A 22,387-nucleotide genomic window follows, 5' to 3' on the forward strand; every position below is an offset into this window, starting at 1 on the left:
AAGAGTGAAGACTTCACTTATCATAAAAACTAAAACAAACAGAAGCTAGCTGACAGGTATTCTACACTAGATTGATTCAGTGTTTAGGACCCATTTCGTCACAGTGGTGTCCAAACCCACATCTTCCTGGAAGAGTTCTATAACTACTTCAAAATAAAGGCTTTCTGGAATGAGCCATATTCTACTCCACTTGTTTAACTACTCAAATAATTACTATTCAAGGCTCATTTGTCCAGAGACCTGGTGGAAGAAAGCATAATTCTGAAGTCCTGTGATGAAGGTACTCATCTGGGAAGAATTCTGATAGTTTTAGCAAGAACTGCTTCTGCATTCTTGAATGACTTAATACAACATGCTCTCACTGGCTCCCTTTCTTTCATCCAATGAATCCTGATTTTTTTTAATTAATTTTGAATAGTACCGTTGTTTTAGCAGGAGGAGTTAACATGCCACTTGCTTTAGAATAGTTGTTATCAGGGAGTCTGTGATAATCTCTGGGGGATGTACATTTGAACCTCCTCTAGCTAAAAAGCAGGGAGAACCTAGTTCTCCTGTGTCCGTGTTGAAGCCTTGTAAAAACAGGTAGCTCTTCTAGTCTTATTTAAAAAAAAAAAAAAAGTTGAGGGGGAAGGGGGGTTATTGTAGGAGGACAGGTCAGCCTATGTGATGGTGAAGATTTTGAGGCTTGAATTCACTTGTGATGTAGGCATTTTTGGGTGACCCAAAGTGAAATGTTTGTGTCTTTCAGGCACAAACAATACAGAATAAACTCTATTCTTCTGAATTTCTCTTTTACTAGCTTGCATGGTTTCGTGCAGATTGCACTTGTCTTGCAAGTCCCATTTTAAGATACTTAGCTTTCCTCATATGCCGTGTGCAGTGCTTAGGTGTCTCATTTAAAGGCCCTGGGTATTGCAGTAAGTAAGTCTCCCTGGTGATGCCTTTATTGGTGAATGCAGGAATATCTCAGGATTTGGAGGTGTTTGGTCCTGCCTTCATCGTGTAGCCTTTCCTCCCTGTTGCATGCAGGTTCCCATGGGCCAAAAACAGTGCTGAGGAATGCTCAGACCAGGTTTCCTATTTAAATGAGCAAAGGACCAGGGCTGTTAAGATACAGAATGGTGTGTGCTTGTCACTCTGAGTAGGTGCAGTTTTAGTGAGGAAGGCCCTCAGTTTCCACAGTATGTAACTCAATTTTCTTGTAAAGCTTGTTGCTGGACGATGATGATACATTTTTTCTTCAAACTTCCAGTCTCAAATTACTCTTGAAACAAATATGTGATTTTAAAAAAAACAAGACTAACTTAGAGCTTTATAGACATCATAGTGTAAAAAGAATAGTAATAATGAAAAATAATTCTATGTTGACAAGAATATTTATATTTTAAAAATTCACAGCCTAAAATTCTACATCTGAAAAATGCATAATATTTCTCAAATAATGTCTGCTTCCTCTAGTGAACTACCATTACATTAAAATTGAAAAACGTATTAATTTTGTGGAAGACACAAAAGCATCTAAAATGTGTTTTTATTCCAGAGGAGAATTAAAAAAAAAAAAAAAGAAAGAAAATTGGTGGGTACTGTTTTGTGTGCAATTCCCAAGTATATTTTAAAAGCAACATTGAATTTTTATAGCCAAATTATATTTTCTGCTAACAGGGAGTTGGGAAGGGATGAATAATAGAATGATTGACAAATCTTTTAGGGGCTGATTTTACAAGATGCTGTGCACCTCCTGATTGCTGCCAATCACTTTCATTTTCTTTCAGTCGATCCGAGAACATATGGCATTATTCAGATGGTGCTGAGCACCTTCAATCACAGTCCTCATAATGCCACAACATCCTCATTCTGTGCAAATGTGAGAATTGCTGTTGACAATTTAAATTGGAGGGTTATTTGGTCTTTGTCTGGACAAACTCCCAGCCAATATAAATGGGTATTCTGCCTGAGGAAGGATTGCAACAATTAACAATACATAATTAATTTTATAAGCACTGCTATATATACACAAACTATGTAAAATATCAATTCAGTTCATAGAATTCTTTACCTCTTCCACTTTTATTTGATGGTAAAAAAAAAAATGCCATTCTTGTGGAGAATGGAAGTTTAGTTTACTCTCAGTGCAAATTTTGAAAAGTGGAAACTCTGGATGTTTTGTGCATAAGGCAGTTGATTTAAAGAGATCAGAAAGGTTTTTAATTTAAAAAGAAAATAAAAAAAAATTCAACATAGTGATTTGTCCTGCATTGCAGTTACCTGTAGAGAACCTCTGGTCATGTCTATCTGTTTTTGATGCCTCTACAGAATAACTGTCCAGCATCCTCTGCCCAACCAATCAGAATGTAGGAAAATCTACCGATATGACGGAATCTACTGTGAATCTACCTACCAGAAGTATGTTGAATCTGTGTGAGTCTTGCCTCTAGCCCGTGCATTTAGTGCTCGTGCTGTCCCGCTATACAGAAATTACACTTGTGTTAGAACTCTACCGTTCTACTTGCGTGCAAAACCTCTACAGCAGGGTCAGAAATATGTTGTTTAATTCTTTGGGATTGTGCTCTAAAAGCTAAAAAGCAAATAAAAGCCCCTGTGATTTTACTAAATTCCTTAGATATGTTTTTGTACAGTGCAATAAACAAAAATGTATACACTAGAAAATCTAGGCAAAATGTGTTGCACAGGTGCTTCACATCTTAGGGATTTGAAAGGTGTGTTATGTATAAATTAGCTGTCACTTTTTTTCAGTCGTGTAATGGAATGATGAGTTGTAATTTGCATAATCCTTTAAGAAGTCAAATTATACTGTCATGTAGCAGACTTAACATGCTAGCTAGGATTTCATAGCTTTGTAGCTAATTAGTATGTACCTTACAGGACAGTTAAATTGAAGTTGAGTCCTCTTGCTTTGCAGTCATTTGCCTTTGTCCATTGCCCTACCAGAGCCAGCTTTTGTGTGTAACTTAACGTTGTTACTGGTGCTTTTGACAAAAGTGCTATTGCTGTGGGCAGACAAATGCAATGTGCTTGACTTCTGCTACTTTTGAAATCAATGAAGTTTCTATTTTACTGTAGTGATGATTTAATAAAATATTTCTACATAGAATTGAAAAGTTTAGATTTGACAGGTACATTGTAGGTGATTTTGTTATAATATATTGGAAATGCATTATGAATTTTCTGTTATCTCGCTGGATTTTGAAACTGTTTTCTGTCACTTAGTGTTTACTTTTCGCACTCCCAACTATATTCTTGTTTTGTATCCCAGTATTATCATTATCATTTTGTGTATAACACATTTCATTTTCCAATGAACTTCTGAAAATCAGTTGTACTCTGCATTGCAACAAAATGTCTCTGTGACAAGGCAGTCATACTCATTATGGTTTTTTTAGGTCATATTGTCTCATCCCCTCCCCTTTTTTTGTTACATGAATTGCTGTTTGTTTCCTGAATCTTTTCTCCTAGTGGTACAACCACTTCAGTAAATGCTGTTACTTCCATGTAGATGAAGCACATAATTTTGGTTTACAGAAATGAAAGGAGAAATCTAGATTTATCAATATAATTGGAGTATCAATGTAATTTGGTGATCCAAAATGAGAATCTGCTTGGCTTTTCTGTGAATGGCTACTTTTGTTGTGACGTATGATTTATTCATGACTTTACACTGACTTTCTGAATTTTACATTGTTTTCCTTCTTTCTCTGCAAATAATGGCACTGTGCAGAGTCACTGAAGCAGTCTAGATCTAGATGGTTTTAAATGTCATTATAGAACTTAACTGTAGTGGTTTTGCTTTTCTTGCAACTTCAATAAGCATAAACATGTATTCATTTGTTTAAATGTATGAAGCAGATTTGTTGTGCACTATTTATATCAGTTTTTAGAACAACTTCAAGATTTGGAAACTTTGTGGAAATTAGAAATCTTGGCACAGTTTGTCATGAGTGTTCAATGTGGCAATGGTTCCACTCTGAACACTGCAAATACTTGATTATATCTTATATCTCTAAATCAGGTAGAATTTATAGTCAATATAGTTAAATCTGGCTAGCTGTGCTGACCACAAAATGAACTAGTAAATATTCACTTCAAGTAGGTATACAATTGCAAATAGACATTGATGAAATAGGTTCTCAAAAAAGGCAAAATTCAGAAATCAGCCTGGTGATGAAAAGTGTCAGTTTTGACGTGCGCTTTGTCATACCTGAAATGTGAATTTTGACATATTGTAGCCCAGTTCACCTGACTTCTAAAAAGCATGGATTATTTTTGAAAGTTAACAGCTAGGTCTTTCTACAGAAAATACAGTGGTTTTTGTTTAGTGACATTTTCTCTTGGTACTTCTTCCACACTATTTAAGTTATCTGAGACATTCTTTCTGCCTTTTTCCCAGTGGATGTTTTGGTACTTTTTTCCCCAACAGTACTTGATTTCCAATGATACAACAAGAGGTTACTGAAAACTTCTCACTAATCAAGACCAAAAAAAAAAATCAAATTATTTTCATGATAATTTTAAAGCTTATACTTCAGTGCTAGAGGACATACGAGCATTTGGTACTAGATGTTCATATGCATCTCTTAATGCAGGTTCCATCTTTCCCCTGACCAGATTGGAGAAGGTAAAACGGGTGTAAAAAGGCTACTGCTGGTCAACAGAAAGGGCTGTGTGACCCTGCTGTTTCCTGTATGATAATTTCTGGGCTCGACACAGAACAGCAAAATACTTACTCCGAGAGTTAAAGGAATTTTAAGGAGTGACCATACAGAGAAAGGCAGAATACAAAATAATGGATTTAGGAGCTTGACTGTTTTTTATCCAACCTATTTTAAAAGAAGTACTGTTATGCAGAGCCTACTCTGGATTTTTGCTTAACCATGGACATACTAAAGGTATTTTGTGTAAAGCTTCTTAGCAGTTGAAATCAAGTTATTCTGATCCTTTCTGTAAAAATCTGACAGGATCATACCATTACTTCCTACTCCAAAAACACATCTCAGAAAACATTTGGAGACGTTACCTTTTTAGTCAAATCTTAGTGGTAGTACATACTATATATAACAGCTTGTAAGAATTCTGAAGGGTGTAAATTAGTAAATACATTATAGTAATTATAGTAGTATGAAAAAATGCAAAAAGCTTTTTGCACCACGAGTTCACAAGGACCTGGACTAATGATTACATTAACTAATATATCTATATCTGAGAAAATAGTAAATATTTTAATACAGATCCCTCTAGGCTGTTTAGGATCCTCTCGCAATTATGTCTCAAAGATGTCACTAGATATCCTTCCTGGAACAGAGTGGGACACAAAGTTTCAAAAGCTATTGGCAAAACCCGGCAGTTTGGTTCTCCAGTTCCCACCCACATCCCCTTCACCCCTATTGTCCACCATCTTGGTTGCCATGGGTCTGCATTGTTTTAAGTGGCTGAGCATGTAAGTATGCTATTAAAGAAGCTGTAAAGTAAGCTTGAAAATAATCCCAAATTATTTGTGTTCTCTAGCAGTAGAGGCTTAACACACAAGGCATTCTTAAAAGATTTTACCATTATGTTTTTTTAAATGGGTGGCATGTCTTGAGCTATGGAGGCAAAATCAGAAGCCTTTCAGTTACTGGCCTGAAATACAGCTGTCCATCAACTCCTGAATATTTCCTTGTTTCTTTTTCAATCCCCACAGCTATAGCCAGGAATGTCCAGGCTCTTCTTTTGTAATGTCAAACAAAATTGACAACATAAAGAAATATTTCTTGTTCAGTTCTAGCTACTTCACTATAACTGAACTGCCAAGGATTTTCCCTCTTGCCCAGGTTTAAAATCCTTTCTTCTGCCTGCCAGACCCCTATGGTTTGCATTCTTGCCCACCTTTGTGGAGTGCTGAACAGTGAACAAAGCCCAAGTAGATCATCCCCAGAGGCAGCCAAAAGGAGAACAGCTCACTGTCCATGCTTCCATTTTATTTGTTGCTAAATTGCAAGGAGTAATAATCCATCAATCCATCAAGAATGGAGATGTACAAGTAGAGGATATCTCAGGTTCTTTGTGTTCTCAGCCTGGAAGTTAATCTGTTTGTGAAGTGGCCCTTCAGAGTATCCCCTAGGTTGTAAGGGCATATTCTCTAGTTTGGTGGCTGTTGTGTACTGTCTGCTAAGGAAAGGTGGAAGAATCATCTCTTCCTTGTTTCTTCCCATGCATATGAAGGAGAATTAAAATATAATGTTTGTCTTCAGGAGTGTAGAGAATAGGGAAGAGTTGTACAGTAAGGTATTTATTCTGAAAACAAGAGGATGGAATAAACAGAATCAAAAAGGTTGGAAAAGACCTTTAAGAGCATCGAGTCCAACCACTAACTGTACCAAATCAGCACTAAGCCATATTCCCAAGAGCCATATCTAGATGACTTTTAAATGCATTCAGGAATGGTGACTCAGCCACCTCCCTGGGCAGCATGTTCCAATGCCTGACAACCCTTCCAGTGAAAAGTTCTTCCCAATGTCTAGTCTAAACCTCCCCTGGTACAGCTTGAGGCCATTCCCTCTTGTTCTATCACTAGTTGCTTGTGGAAGAGCCCAGTGCCTAACTCTTTACAACATCCTTTCAGGTAGATTTAGAGTGTGATGAGGTCTCCCTTCAACCTTCTCTTGTTCAGACTAAACAGCCCCAGTTCCCTCAGCTGCTCCTTGTAAGACTTGTTCTCAAGGCCCTTCACCAGCTTCATTGCCCTTTGGACAGGCTTCACCACCTACGTAAAGAAAACACCTTGCTCATTTAAATCCCAGAAATACAGCTATGGTCTTATTAGCTCTTTTTCCTACATTTATCTGCAAGTTAGTGAGATGAGCACAGAACAGAAGACTCATTGATTTAGGTCTATGAAGTGGAGGAGTTTGTCTATGAAGGTGTAGCTTAGTCATATACATATTATCATAGCATCATTTAGGGTGGAAAGGACCTTGAAGATCATCAAGTCCAACTGCTAAACTAACACTGCCAAGTCCACCACTAAACCATGTATCAAAGCTCCACATCTATATGTCTTTTACATACCTCCAGCCATGGTGACTCAACCACTTCCCTGGGCAGCCTGTTCCAGTGCGTGACAACTCTTTTAGTGAAGAACTTTTTCCTAATAACTACTCTTAAACTCTCCTAGTGCAACTTGGTGCTATTCCCTCTTGTTGTATCACTTGTTACTTGGGAGAAGAGGTTGACCCCCACCTCTCTACACCCTCCTGTTACGTAGTTTTAGAGAGCAACAAGGTCTCCCCTCAGCCTTCTCCAGACTAAACCGCCAGTTCTCTTATCTGCTCCACATAAGACTTGTGCTGTTAAGCCTTCATCAGCTTCATTGTAATTTCTTGGACATGTTCCAGCCCCTCAATGTCTTTCATGTAGTGAGAGGCCCAAAACTGAACAGTATTTGAGGAGCAGTGTCACCAGTGCAGAGTATAGGGGGCAATCACTTCCCTAATCCTGCTGCCCACACTATTTCCAATGCAGACTACAATGCTGTTGGCCTTCTTGGCCACCTGGACACACTGCTGTCTCATCTTCAGCCAGCTGTCAACCAACACCCCCAGGTCCTTTTCCACTGGGCAGCTTTCCAGCCACTCTTCTCCAAAACTGGAGTATTGTGTGGACCCAACACTTGGCCTTGTTAAACCTTGTACAGATGGCCTTGACCTGTCTATCCAGCCTGTCCTGATCCCGCTGTAGAGCCTTCCTGCCCTCAAGATCAACACTTGGGCCCAACTTGGTGTAATCTGGAAACTTACTGAGAGTGCAATTGATCCCCTTGTCCAGATTATTGATAAAGATATTAAACAAAACTGGCCCCAGTACTAGTTCTGGGGAACACCACTTGTGACCATCTGCAAGCTGAATTTAATTCCATTTGTCACAACTCTTCTGTGTACATCCACCCAAGCCATGAGCAACCAGATTCTCTAGGAGAGTGCTGAGGGAAATGGTGTCAAAGGCTTAAGTCTGGGTAGACAACATCCGCAGCCTTCTTTTCCCTAATCCACTAAGCAGGCCACCTTATTATAGGAGATCAGGTTAGTCAAGCAGCACCAGCCTTTCATAAACCCAGGCTGACTGGGCCTGATCAGTTGGTTGTACCATGTGATGGCATTCAAGATGATCTGCTTTATAACTTTCTCCAGCACTGAGGTCAGGCTCACAGGCCTGTGATTTGCCAATCCTCCTTCCAGCCCTTCTTATAGATGGGTGTTATATTTGCTAGTCTCCAGTCAACTGAGACCTTTGTAAGTAGCAAGTACTGCTGATAAATGATGGAAAGTGGCTTGGTGAAGAATTTTTTTCTAATACCCAATCTAAACCTTCCCTAATGCAACCTGAGGCTATTTCCTCTTGCTCTGCCACTTGTTACTTGGGAGAAGAGACCAATTGGAACTTATGCCAGCTTCTTCAGTAGCCTTCAGGGGATCCCATCCAGCACCCTAGACTTCTGTGTGTCCAAGTGATATAGCAGATAACTGACCATTTCCCCTTGATTATAGGGGTTTCATTCTTCTCCTTATCCCTGTCTTCCAGCTCTGGGGACTGGGTACGCTGAGAACAACTGGTTTTACTGTGAAAGACTGAGGTAAAGAAGGCATTAAGTACCTCAGCGTTTTCCTTGTGCTTTGTCATTATGTTTCCCACTGCATACAATAAAGGATAGACATTCTCGTTTTCCTTTCTTTTGTTGCTAATGTGTTTAGAGAAACATATATATTGTCTTTTATGGCAGTAGCCAGATTAAGTTCTAGCAGGGCTTTGGCTCTTCTAATTTTTTTCCTGTGTAACCTCACAACATCTTTGTAGTCCTCCTTAGCAGCCTGCCCCTTCTTCCAAAGATCATAATTTCTCTTTTTTTTTTTTTTTCCTGAGTTACAGCTGAAGCTCTATATTCAGCCATGCTGATCTTCCCCAACAGCTTGTGTTGGCACATGAGGATGACCTGCTCCTGCACCTTTAAGATTTTCTTCTTGAAGAATGTCCAGTCTTCCTGGACTCCTTTGCCTTTTAGGACTGTCTCCCCACAGATTCTGTCAATCAGGCCCCTAAACAGGCCAAAGTCTGCCCTCAAAGTCTTAGGGTGACAGTTTTGCTGACCCCTCCAGAAGTCCTTCTCTGTTCACAAACAGGTCCAGCAGGGGCTCATGCTTGGCCTGTAAATGCTCAAAAGACCCAAACTTAGCAGACCAAAATAAGCTCCCTGCAGACTTTCTATATGTTGACTCAAAACCATAAATATTTGTAACACTGAGAAAGGGAGGCACAAGGCTTAAACCATTCCTATAAGCCTCTAAGGTTTAAATTAAGATTTGTTTATTTATCAGATGGATAAAACAAAGGCAGATTGCTTTGTATGCCTGAGAAATCTCATGGCCCTGGTAGACAACATGAGAATATAAACCTTTTTAATGAGCCAGATAGCTCTCCCAGGGTTTCTAATGAAGGAATTCAACCAGATAGAGAGTATGGGAAGATGAAGTATTTCTCAGGTTTGTTGAAGCAGTCTGCAGTGCTTGTTAACACTGTAATGTGGACAAAGCAGTAAAAGACTTGCAGAGGAGGAGCAAACAGTTTCAAATGGAGACTCACAACTTTGAAAGTGGGTTAAAACGTGCTGCTGATGTCTCTGCAGCTGGATGTACCTGTTTAAGCAACACAAAGAAGTTGATAATAGCTGAGAGGTCATTATGTTTTTCCATTGTTTTGTTTCTTGGCTGTAGTGTTGCACACAAATTTACTTAGAAAGATGAAAGACTTCTCAGACTTTTTGTTTGTATATCCTGACTCATCTCATACAGTACAGCTGAGGAAAAGATACAGTAGTCTAAAGCAATTATTTCAGCTGCAGGAGGAAAAACACATAACGTGTAGGACAAGCAGGGCTGTCAGTCAAGCCAATGCTGTAGGGTAAATGAACTTTTTTTCCAATGATGATTTAAGTATCCCAAGTTTAGGGGTTAACCTAGAGAACGTACTGAAGAGGCTGTTATTTTGGTCTACTCTAGCACAACAGGAGGATGGGCCCCCATCTTCTTGCACGGTAGTTCTTTCTTCATGGTGATGTTCCCTCACTTAACATCTTGATTTTTTTCCTCACAATGTGAATTTAATAGGTGTATTTGAAGAAGATTCTGTGCTTTTTCCTTTTAATAGGTGTATTTGAAGAAGATTCTGTGCATCTTGTCTACATAAATTTGACCTCTTCTTAGAAAATATTGAAAGCTAATAACCTAATTCATTCTCTGACAGCAAATGGCAGAGAAGCCTTGCTAACTCATGTAACAGGCCTTTTAATATAAATCACCTGATTCTTACAGCCTCAGTGTGAGGCTGCCTGGCAAAACTTTATTCCTGCTATAGCTACCAATGTCTGCTCTCACCTTTGTGTAGCCTTGAGCATATCTGTAGCTTCTTTGTGCTGAGCTGTTGTAGGTGTCTTTTTGGTCTTTAACCAAGGGTGAAACATAAAAAAATGAACGACCATGTATGATATGAGAGTGGGCTTTCTCTGGGTAAGAACTGAGATTAGCTGTGCCACTTTAAAATGATTAATGATTACTGACTAGCATTAAGTTGAACATCTAATCCTTGGCTGATTGGAGCATTTTGAGAGAAGAGCACTTGAAATAGACAATTTTTCAATAACCAAAATTTTGTCATACATTTACTGCACAGTTAGGTGCTACACTGTCTTTACAATTTTTCTTTCAGATTAATGAAATATAGCCATAATAGGGAATAGGTCAATGTATACATGTTACTTAAAAATCTTCATATGCTGAATAATAAATGACAATGTTTAGGTTTGTAAAATCCAATTCAGTTTATAGTTTAGTACAAATTTTGAATATTCACTTAAGCTTTGCAGTATCTAATTATAATATCTATTCTGTCTTAAATCCTGAAGTGAGTTTGCTGTTGGTCAGTTGACCAATTAGGCAATTACCTTTTGCTGTCCTGCAAGCAATCCATGTTAAACTGGATGGATCTTCAGGTCCCTTAACCACACCCTTATAATAGCATATTATTTACAATCTGCTAATTCCCTCTTAAGAAAGGTTGCTTGATATTCTACAGAATTATTTTTTTTTGCATTTAATCTTCATTTGAGATCTGAAGGATTCTTTTTATGCTTTTGTTGTTTGTTTTGGGCTATTTATTTTTTTTTCTCCAAGTCATGTTACTGGTTTTCAAAATGGAGAGATCAATTTAATTTATCTGTGGCTGAGCTACTCATTGTATTCAGCAAGTTTTCACTTTCCCGTGCTCTTTCAGTAGCTTGCTGCTGGATAATTATGGAAGCATTAATGCCAAGTATATTGAAAATGTTACTTGGGGAAGCAGTGAGCAAGATAACAAATTCATTTGGCTTAGCAATGGGTTGCAGTAACATCATAGGTGTGCTTCCGAAACATAGAGTTCCGTCTTTACCATCTTTTGATTTAAAAGAACAATAAAAGAGGAAGCAGAAGTCTTGCAACTTCTGCTTCTTTTTAGAAGGAAAACGCTGATTATAAGAACTGCAGGTAAAAGAAAATGCCTTTTGTTACATGAACTTTACTTACTGTTAAAGTATTGTTATTGAATTTTTAGTCTGAAGTTTTCTAGCTTTTATGTAGCAGAGAGGTACCAAATCCAGCATTAAGAAGCTGAAGTCCTCCTGTAATATTGATATTCCTCATTTCTTGCCCCCATCCCAATTTAGATATTTGTAGACAGTAACCCAGTGATCATTTATGCTCCTCTTTGAGACAGCTTTCTTATCCCTAGCATGGCAAGTTTTTTAGAATTTGAATGCTTCTTGTAGCTGTCTGATGAAGTTTTTCTAGTTGAATGCTAGTGTAGTCCTTAGTTGTTCCTGTGGTCGTGCTCAAGGATCACAGATGCAAACTAGAACCCCATTGTTACATACTATTTGAAACAGAAAGATTCTCTGTCTATACCTCAGTAGTGATTTTTATAATCCTTTCCTGTTGTTACTCTGTTTACTTCCTTGTACATCAAAGGATTTTTTTGGCTGCTCTAGCCAGGGTATTGCACTGAAGGCTAATATTAATTTGGTTATCCACCATCATCTATATGCCTCTTCCTAGGTTGTTATATTGTCTTTGTTTGGAATCTCTGCTCTTACTTAGTGGATAGACAGCTTTGTGCTCAGCTGTGTTAAAACACATTTTATTCAGGTGAGCCTAGACTGCCATGCAATCTGTGGAACTGACAACTCCCCGCTATTTACCATTTTATTATCTTCTGTGTCATCTGCAAATTTTACTGGGAAGGATTTTATGTTTTCTTTCACATCGCTGATTTATTCTCCTGCACGGGTACTCTGTAGGGAATAAAGGGCTCAAGGAGTTCTTTCCCTGCTCGGAGTACTTGGGTTAGACCTAATCCATATTTCAGAGCTGCTGGTCATAATGGCTGGGAGCAGATTAGGGCTGCCAGCACTGATGAGTTGCAACCAAACAGGGGCAGTGAGTCATGAGCCCACTCTCTTTACTGTGAGATGGCTGCAGCCTTTCTTTAAAGTGAGGCTTGTTTTGCATAGTGATGCTGTTGAAATACGGAAGTCAATTCTCCCTTGAAAATACGTGTGTCTGTAGTGACAGCTCTAGTAAATTCCGTATTTATTTTTTTTTTCCCTAAAAAAGTAAAAGGCAGTTTCTAGAAACAAAAGATAGAATGTGTTATAGAATGTGTTTATCCAAAAAGAAGGGTAAAGAGGTAGGTTTTGGAAACCCTAAAATCTGTTGTATTTGTTTTCTTTCAAAACGAATGATTTTAAATTTCATTTTCAAATTATGATTTTATTTGGAACTGAATCTGCTTTTCAGATTGCTAGAAGACTAAGTAATGAAGTCATCAAGCATAATGGTTTACAGAAAAATAAGTTTGGAGTTTGGCAGAAATTAGGCTTCAGATAACATCTTGTTCCTCATTTTTCCTCCACCCTCCAAAAGGATTTCTTAGTGCAAATCTCAAAATGGTACTCTGAAATTTTTTTCTTTAAGTTGGCTACGTAGCAAACTTGTGCAGCACTGTACGTTGCTTTAGTTTAAAGCTTAAATCAAGTTGTTTAGCAATCTAATAATTCTCCCATCTAGCCATGGGGCTTCATGATACAAAAGTGATACAACTCATATTTCACACCCAGTTGCAGAAATATCGCTAAGCTTCTGATTTATCTGCGACAAAGCTGGTGACTTTCTGCTAAAATTCCTTTATGATAACAATATCTGTAGTCATGAAAAGTATGTATGCTGATTTGCCTTCCCTTTAAGACAAATACTTCTCCAGTTAAAACATGCAAAGTTTTAGCAAATCATGTACATCACCTCAAACTGCTATACAGAAAACATGACTTGCGTTAAGTTTTGTAAAATTAATGGTCTTTTTTACAATGATTTTCAGGTATCTAGGGTCTTGAAATTCCATGTTAACAAATATGTATGTACATACATGCACATACATAAACACAATTTTGAAAAGAAAGAAAATGTAATAATTTTAGGAAAAAATACATTGGAAATGTAAAGCATAATTCTACCTGAGTCATTAGGAAGGTGACAGTTTTTAATTTATGTCCTTTTTGGATATAAACTAATCCTGTGTTATTTGAAAAAAAACCAACACAATAAACAAAAACCAACCACCAATAACAACAAAGATGACCCCAATACCATATGAACCACAGATTATATAATTAGGATTTGCCCATCATTTCAGGTAAACAGGGAGTAAATTTTTAATAAATACAAAAGAAAAAAAATCTGATCAGCATTAAGGAAAGACAGCCTTAGAAGTTTTCTGCTCATTGAACAACAGAAGACTCATGGAAGTAGATACTTTTGCCTGTTGTAGTTGCATTGAACTTTGTCTTACAGTTTCATAGGTGATGTTGGGTCTGTGCCATCTTGGAGATTGCAGACTGTGATGCAGAGTAGTTTAAGATGCTGTATCATGTACCATTTAATCAGGTTGCGCTATTTGGAGTATGTGTTGTGTACTGGGAATAATTTGTGTGTAAAGTCTTTCCAGCTGCATCTATATAAAAGGTGAAATTCCCCTACCTCTGCACAAAAGTCAGTTAAATGGACTGTGGGGAATGGAGCAGCAGTTGAATGAATTAATTTCATGTAGCTGTCCGTAGCTGGCTGTGACACTGCAGTGTGCTTCCTCCACAGCTGACTTGCAGCCAGGGCCCTTACACATCTTTGTGAAGTTCTTGGGCTGCTGAATTTCTTTCCACTGATCATTTTTCTCCTTGTGTAGGAGCGTCCTGTATAGTTTTCCACCCTCTTGCTAAATTCCGGTGACTCATTTACATGCCTAGGGCAGCAGGTCCATAAGCCTCATGACTACGCTGGATTTTACTATGTGTTATTATTATCTTTGCCACCCCTCATGTGGGAGGTCATCACAAAGTTGGCAGAGGAAACACTATCACAGTTCCCTTCTTGTCCTCATGTAAGCCACTGTGCTTGCTGCTTCACAAGGCTGAGGGAGAGGGGCTGTTGAGCATTCCTCCTTTCCCCAGTGGAAAATCTGTCAGTTCCAAGAGTACTCTCCACTGGTGATTCTCAGTGATGCACGTATAGACAGTCCAGGCAGCCTGTCAGTCCTGGGGCTGTCTGGAAGCACCCCAGGGTTGCAGATGCTCCCTGCTCTAGGGTGTAGGGTAGGCAGGCTGTCACCTGTATAATCAGTGACCAATAGTGGTCAGTGTATTGACCATATTTGTGCTTTGGTATAGCATGTACTGTTGCTTTGTCTAGCAATATTTTGTATGTCTCAAGAATTCTGCCATGAGCTGAATGCTATAATAAAAAGGAATATTCATATTTTGATAACTTGCAAGTTGAATTGAACACTTTTTGTTATTCAGTGGGGAGAGAAAATGATCAAAATATTTTGAGTGAAATACTGAGCTAAGATTATGGGCAGAACACAGGCTAAGTCTATAGTGTATTTTGGTATAGTTTGGTCAATTGGAGGCAGATAAGTGGTGTAGTATCCCACTTGGACAAGGCTGCATCAGCAGAAACCTCTTTAGCAAAACTGTTCTGCTTGCAAAACTGTTCTTTTACTGATATTGTTTCTTTTGCTAGTAAGTGGTGATTATCCTGTATGAGTCCAAAGCAGATCTTTGCTGATATAGCTGATTACATGCCTAGTGTTTTGCCACAGTGGTGTTTGAAGATTGCTCTATTGGCCAAATGCTCCTAATGCAGACCTCATCTGACTTTAGTGATTCACTTCTCTTGATTTTGAAGCTCAACAAAATAAGACTTCTGTTGTAGAATTTGAAGGGACGTTGTTCCACAACTCTGTAATGAGTAATCATTGGCATAAAGAGACCCAAGAGCTGTACTGCATTTAAAAATCAATCCTATTTTTCATAATTTGATCAAGTTTTTTGTCATTTGAGGTATTCTTACTGCAGACATGAATTAAGGGTGAGAAACCTAATCTTTTAAGTTGCTTCGCATATTACATTTTAGGACTTAAGAGAATCCTGCTGATGGTATGATTTGCCTAACTAATTGTGACAGTGCTATCCATACTATATCCCATGATTGAGCTCCTTTGCTTTGACATCAAATGGTGTAAACAAAAACTTTGCAAAAGTATTCTGAGCTTTTTCACCTCCTTAAGAATCTCTCAAATTAAATTGAAGTGAAAGGCCTAGAGATCATAATTTACTCAGGAACAGTACTTTGCTGCATGCTTTGGGCAGCACCTAGATCTCATGCCTAAGAGAGCATTTTGTGGTTATCATAGCAGGAGACCTTCTTGCTTCTGGGGGTAGCAGCCTTCTTTTAGAATCGCTGCATTGCTGCTTGATTACTGATGATGGTTATGTTCCATGCTGGACCCAGCGTGACAGAGATGGCAGTTCTGATTCATATCACTCTGGGGAGCATCAGGCACCTATCCAGAGCATGCATCAGCATCAGTGGTTACTGTGGCACTGAAATTGCTAGAAGAGGCATAGAATCGGATAATTATCCATAGAAGAGTACTACTGAATGGCTGTGAAGTTCACAGCTGGTAGATTTGTGTCTTATGGGAGCGTGGTACTGTTTAACAGGCAAAATTTGTTATTAAACAGGTTAAGGCAATTTCATTAGATAGGTGCTGATGGTGGCTTATTTTTACCTCACCTCCTCCCTAAATGTACTTGCAAGTTAGAAACAAATCTTTTGTGAGATGTCAGAAGAAGAGCAAATTAACTGCTTCAGGCCTAGGTTGTCTCTTGGAGGTTAAACTGAAGTCTGTTTATTGACATTGTCACCAAATGGAATGAAATACATTCTAGAATGTAAAAAATTACCTTAACTTTTGACTATTGTAAACTCAGGTTTCATTTCTCTTTCTTCAGTACTTGGGTGCATTCCTGCAACAATGCCTACTTCATGAGTAAAAATAGTCCAAGCAATGGACTATTCATCCTTCCCCCTACTTTACAACAGAGGCTGTCTATTTTAAGTTGAAAACTAGGAATAGATCTTCTCCCTTAATTTGAGGAAGCCTCTGCTCTTATTATCTTTTTAAGAATTCATAAGAAAGTTTAATAAATGTAATGTTTCACAGATGTTCAGATCATTTTTATATGGGAATTGACTGACCCTTCAATGCACTGGCTTTTATTAGGATAATTGTCCTTTTGCTCAGCAACAGTTTAAGGAGGTTGAGTCCTTCTCTGACCTTCCAGGACTGTGAAGCCTCCTCACCTGTGTGCTTTTTCAAGGGTAGTTAGTGCTGGTCATACAATTCTTGCAAGCATCCAAGTACAAGGTCTTGGTGGCATGGCAGGAATATGATCATGGTAGGAAATGGAAGGTTTCTTGTTTTTTTTCACTAGGCTACTGGAGAACACCATGATCCTGATGTACGTGGTGTCACTCCTGGCTACCTTTGAGCACTCTTTATGCATATGCTGTTAGGAAGTTTGCAATGAACTGGAGTGTAACAGCAAGTCACAGAATCACAGAATGTTTGGAGTTGGAAGGGACTTTGAAGATCATCATATTCCAACTCCCCTGCATAAGGAGAGACACCTCCCACTAGAACAGGCTGCTCAGAGCCCCATCCAACCTGCTGTTGAACACCTCCAGGGATGAAGCCTGCAAAACATCTCTGGGCAGTCTGTTCAAGTGTCTCATCACCCATACACTGCAGAATTTCTGCCTGATCTCTAACATAAATCTCTCTTTTTTCAGTTTACAACCATTCCCCCTCATCCTCTCACTGCAAGCCCCTGTAAAAAGACCCTCCCCAGCTTTCCTGTAGGCCCCTTTCAGGTACTGGAAGGCCACTATGAGGTCCCCCCAGAGCCTTCTCTTCTTCAGGCTGAACAACCCCAACTCCCTCAGCCTGTCCTCATAAGAGAGGTGCTCCAACCCTCGGATCATGTTCGTGGCCCTTCTCTGGACATGTTCCAACAGGTCCACATCTTTCTTGTACTTGGGGCACCACGGCTGGACGCAGTATTCCAGGTGAGGTGTCACCAGGGCAGAGTAGAGGGGCAGAATCACCTCTCTTGATCTGCTGGCCACACTTCTTTTGATGCAGCCCAGGATGGATTTGGCCTTCTGGGCTGCAACTGCACATTGGTGGCTCATGTCCAGCTTTCAATCCACTAGTACCCCTAGGTCCTTTTCCACAGGGCTGCTCTCAAGTGTGATCTCCCCCAGCCTGTATTCATATCTTGGGTTACCTTGACCCAGGGGCAGGAACCTGCACTTGGCCTTGTTGAACCTCATGAGGTTCACCCGGGGCCACTTCTCTATCTTGTCCAGTTCCCTCCGTGTCAGAGGCTTTGCAGAAGTCCAGATAGATGACATCCACTTCTTTTCCCTAATCAACTGATGTAGTCACTTCATTGTAGAAAGTAACTAGGTTGGTCATGCAGGATTTGCCCCTGGTAAAGCTGTGCTGGCTGTGTTGGATCACCTCCTGTTTATTATAAGAGGTGATTTGGTGAAGTATGTTAAACTTAATTTTGATGTATAAGTTATTCTAGAGTAACAATTGTTTTAACTTTTTTTCATGTCCTTATCTAAGACTGGCTTGTAAATTTCAAAGTACACAAATAAATGCTTACTGCTGATTGTCGCAAACCAGAATACCATATTTGCAGTTTTGTAGACTAACTTGCTTTGTTGACTCTTCTGTGTAGATATTTTTGATGGACAGGTAACTAAATTCAGCTTGGACCAAATCCAGTGTATGCAAATATCAGCCATTTATTGTGTTTAAGCAAAATTTTACATCTGCATTAGAATGAAAGACATAGTTTGAGTTCACATGGGTGTTACATATTGCATAAAGGTAGTGAGATGACATCAAGAGCAGAAAATTATTATATTTTAGGCCAAATGCAGTAGTAACTTTAAACAGGAAATTACTGTTTTTCCTCCCTTCTTGCTTACGTTTTAATACTGAAATGCTCCCCACCACTAACCTCTATTCCTATTTATTCTTTGCTATCACCACAACTTCCTCTGTCTCGGTTTGTGTTCACTATTCCTAAACCTTTAGCCCTAGAAAGATGGGTACATTGTTTGTTATGGTGGGCACACCAGCACTCTGTAGAACTGTCAGGAGCACTTGGGTAGGTAGATCAGTGCCTGATACTGGTTTTAATGTGCCCATCATTTTGAACAATGTTTCCCCTGTCTTTAGGCTTATGTTTGGGAGACCACAGTATGCATTCCAGATGGCACTGCAAACAGTGTCTGTTAGGGAAAAGCAGGTAAATATAATGAAGCAGGGAGGTAATTGGGAACTGTACTGACTAATTTGATTATGGTCTCAGATGAAAGGGACCAAAAAATCCCTAGTTAAAACATTATAACATTGGTGTTATAATGTTTATTATAATCTACTCAATAAGCATATTAAAAAATCAGGTTAGAGATGTAGTTTACCACACTGAAGAAAAATGCAGTAGAATCAGCTATCATGGTATTGTTTACAGATTTTTTGACATGTGGCTATTTCAGTGTTTTATTTGAAATCAGATTTCATACATGAAAATCATGCTGCTTTTTTTATCCTCATTTTAGTCCAGTTAATAACTCCTTGATTTGTATACCTGTTGTGGTTTGGGCCTAAAACAACAACAAAGAAACAACCTTATGGCTGCTCACTCAGTTTTCCCCTTCACACACACTCTGGGATGAGGAGGACAAAGCCCAACTAGAAGCTCATGGGTTGAGACAAAAGACAAGGAGGGTTCTTCACCGATTAAGGTCCTGGGCAAAAGAGACTCAACTTTGGGAAAAAATAATAATTGCACACTAATCAAACACACACAGGACACAGACAACACCAAGAGCAGTACTTGCATATGTTTCCCTCACCCCTCCCTTCTTCCTTGGCCCAAATTACTTTGATCCTGATTTCTCTCCCTCCTTCCCCCCAGTGGCACAGGGAGACAGGGGATGGGGTTTAGAGTCAGTTCACAGGCTGGTGGTTCTTGCTACTCCTTCCTCTTCAGGAAGAAGGATTCCTTACAGTCCTTCCCTGCTTCCCCACAGGGTCCCTCCTATGGGAGAGAGTCCTCCACAAACCTCTTCTTCATGAGTCCTTCCTGTGAGGTCAGGAACAAGGTGCTCCAGTGTGGGCTTCCCACAAAGTCACAGGCTGCTTCAGGAACAGTCACGTCCTCTGGCACCGGGTTTGTCCACTGGCTGCAAAATCCAAGTCCAATGGCCAAGTTTAGCCCTCCTGGCATCTTCAGGGAATGTTCCACAAAGTTCTTCCATGAATGGGGGGATACAACCTGCTGTGTAGCTATAGGTTGCAGGGAAACTTCTGCTTGGGCACCTTCTTTCCCTTCTTCCTCAAAAACCACCAGGATCTTCACCCCAACACTGCCTTTCACCTCTCCAACCCAGCTCTTCCTAACTGCTCCCTCTGCTGAGGTCTTATGTCTGCTTAGGTTTCACTTTGGTTCTTTCTTATGATAATCATTGAGGCACACCTGTTGTTCCTCTAATGGCTTCTTGCCTGGTTTTGGAGCTGGAGAAGCTTCTCAACTTCTTTCCAGAGCCACCCCTGGGGCCCTTCCTACGCTATGAAAAATCCCACCAAACCAGCACAATACATGCAAGAGAATTTTCTAAAAACATGTTCTATTATGTAATAGCAATTTTTCTTGGTGTGCAGTGCATACATGCTTTTTCTCTGAGTGTTTTTTCTTTTTTTATCCCCCTTGCCCATGTCCTCACCTTCCTTCAGGAAGTTAAGAAAACAAGTCTGGATACCTTTCATAAAAAATTTTTGTCTTATAAAATCTTGCATGTCCTTAAAACCAAACAGCTGCTTCTGGGTGACTAGTGTTTATTGAAAACAAGAAGTGGTTTGACAAATGCTGTTTTCTTCCAAAGCACTTCTGGTTTTCTGTTCCTACCAGAATAATTGGGTGGCTTTTTTCAAGAAATTGTTTTTCCAGGATGTCAGAGGAAGATGGGCTTTAATATAAATTCAGTATAAATTCTACCTTCCTTGAGAAATATGAGTCTTTATTAGATAGTAGCTGCTTGAACCATTTGAACTATTTCAGTTACTGTAAAACTGGTCTCTCATTTACCTTGTGTGTTGTGTAGTCACTAACTCCTGGGTGCATAAAAACCTGTCTTATTGGAACAGTAGCATTCTAGATACACTGCAGACTTTATTTTTTTAGCTGTGTGTCATAAGACAATGTAAAATAAGTCTATATAAAATATATGTAGCATTGTATTGAAGAATATTTGTGATGGAAGGAAGAAGTTAATTGTTGGTGATACAGAATTCAGCATAAATACCTAGTTATTTAGGTTGATTACCCTGTGGATATGTGGCTTCTGTGGGGGGCGAGGGGAGGGTTGGATCACCACATGAGTCTATAGTTTGCCTATACCAAAGTATCTGTTATGTAACAGGTATGAGGTTGCTTGTCACTGATGTGCATATACATATATTCTGGGATGCACAAACACATGAAACAGGAAAGTTAAACCATTCCTTTTTGAGTCAGAGCATGCCTGTAGGAAGAGTGTTGAGAGAAGCAGAAAAAAGAGCATACACTGAGTCTTAAAGACTCTGGAGCCACTCCATCACTGGACTTGGGCTTGTGAGGGATGAATGGAGACTGCAACAAATGAAACTTCGGCAAGGTGCAGCAGCAGGGTCAACTGAGTCAGAATGAAGAGATGAGCACAGGCAGAGGCTGCCCACTGTGGTGGTGAGGGAACAGAGGCACCTGTGTAGAGGAGAACCCTGTGATCCTCAAAGGACACTGCTTGAAACCTCAATTCATGTGAGCGATAAGGAAGCTGGAGAGCAGTGTTGTCTATTGCTTTGTGTGCTAGCAAAAGTAAAGGGTACTTGTTTTTGGAACCCATGGAAAAATCTGTATATCTTCAACTTCTATATATACTGGAAGGGTGAGCTCAAAACCATGGGAGCCAAAGCTGTTTGCTTTTGCTCCTGACCCCTGGAGAAGAAGGCCACCATTGTCTTGCAGGAATAACCTAGGTTGTTGTGGAGGGGGAACTAGGAAAGCCCATGCCTAGTCATTGTGCCAGGGAAATCACCAAAGCCAGTGGTATGCTGTTCTCATCCTAGGGGAGGCTTAAGAGCATGTGGATGCAGTGAAACCCAAACACAACGGTTAGATGAGTGAAAGGAGTTGTCCTTGGCTGCTACAGTGTTATGCATCAGAGGGAAGATCTGTTGTGTGCCAGCTTACTGTTCAGATTTTATGGGTTGTTCAGAGAAAGTAGAACATGTGTTGAATGCAGTTGTAACATTTCTGGAGAACAAAACAAGGCCTTTGAGTTCCATATCCATCTAGAAAGTGCATATGGAGAGATTTAACTGCTCTGTGCAAGTATCTAATTGCATTATCAGTTGCAGAGTCAAGCAGGACACAGCAGAGGAGCACTTAGTTGAAACACTTCAGTGCCCCTTCCGTAATCACAAGTGAAACACTGTTTTGTGACTTCTCTGGGTTTTTGTGATTTTTGCTGTGGGGATTTTCTGGGCTTCTTTTGGATGAGGAAAGGTTGCCTCATTTTGTAGTGATTTTTTTTTTCATTTTCCATGTAGCAAAAGTCTAGGCCTTCGAATGGCATAAATATTCAGCTCTGACTCAAGACTATCGCTTGTTGTCAGATATAAACACCTATGTTTACTGCTGAGTGCTTGGGGCTATTTTTTTATTAAATATATCAGGATTTTTGTAAAATTCTATTGTCTGTTTACAGGATTGAAACAAATAATGATCTTTAAAACCAGAGTATTTTATTTATTTTGAAATTGGAATCTCAGACAGGAAAAACAGCTTTTTGAGTCT

At 39.4% G+C, this 22,387-nt stretch overlaps 1 protein-coding gene across 1 annotated transcript in view; it reads left to right on the forward strand.

Annotated features, from left to right (window-relative positions):
* NPAS3 (neuronal PAS domain protein 3) overlaps positions 1-22,387 on the forward strand; it is a 627,665-nt gene that overhangs the window by 85,037 nt on the left and 520,241 nt on the right. Inside the window, exon 2 of the mRNA XM_009993852.1 lies at positions 2,314-2,403. Within this exon, the coding sequence (XP_009992154.1) occupies positions 2,314-2,403 (90 nt within the window). The remainder of the gene's footprint in view (positions 1-2,313; positions 2,404-22,387) is intronic.

This window comes from Chaetura pelagica, unplaced genomic scaffold, assembly GCF_000747805.2.
Source record: "Chaetura pelagica isolate M959 unplaced genomic scaffold, ChaPel_1.0 scaffold11, whole genome shotgun sequence".
Classification (NCBI taxonomy): Eukaryota; Metazoa; Chordata; class Aves; order Apodiformes; family Apodidae; genus Chaetura; species Chaetura pelagica.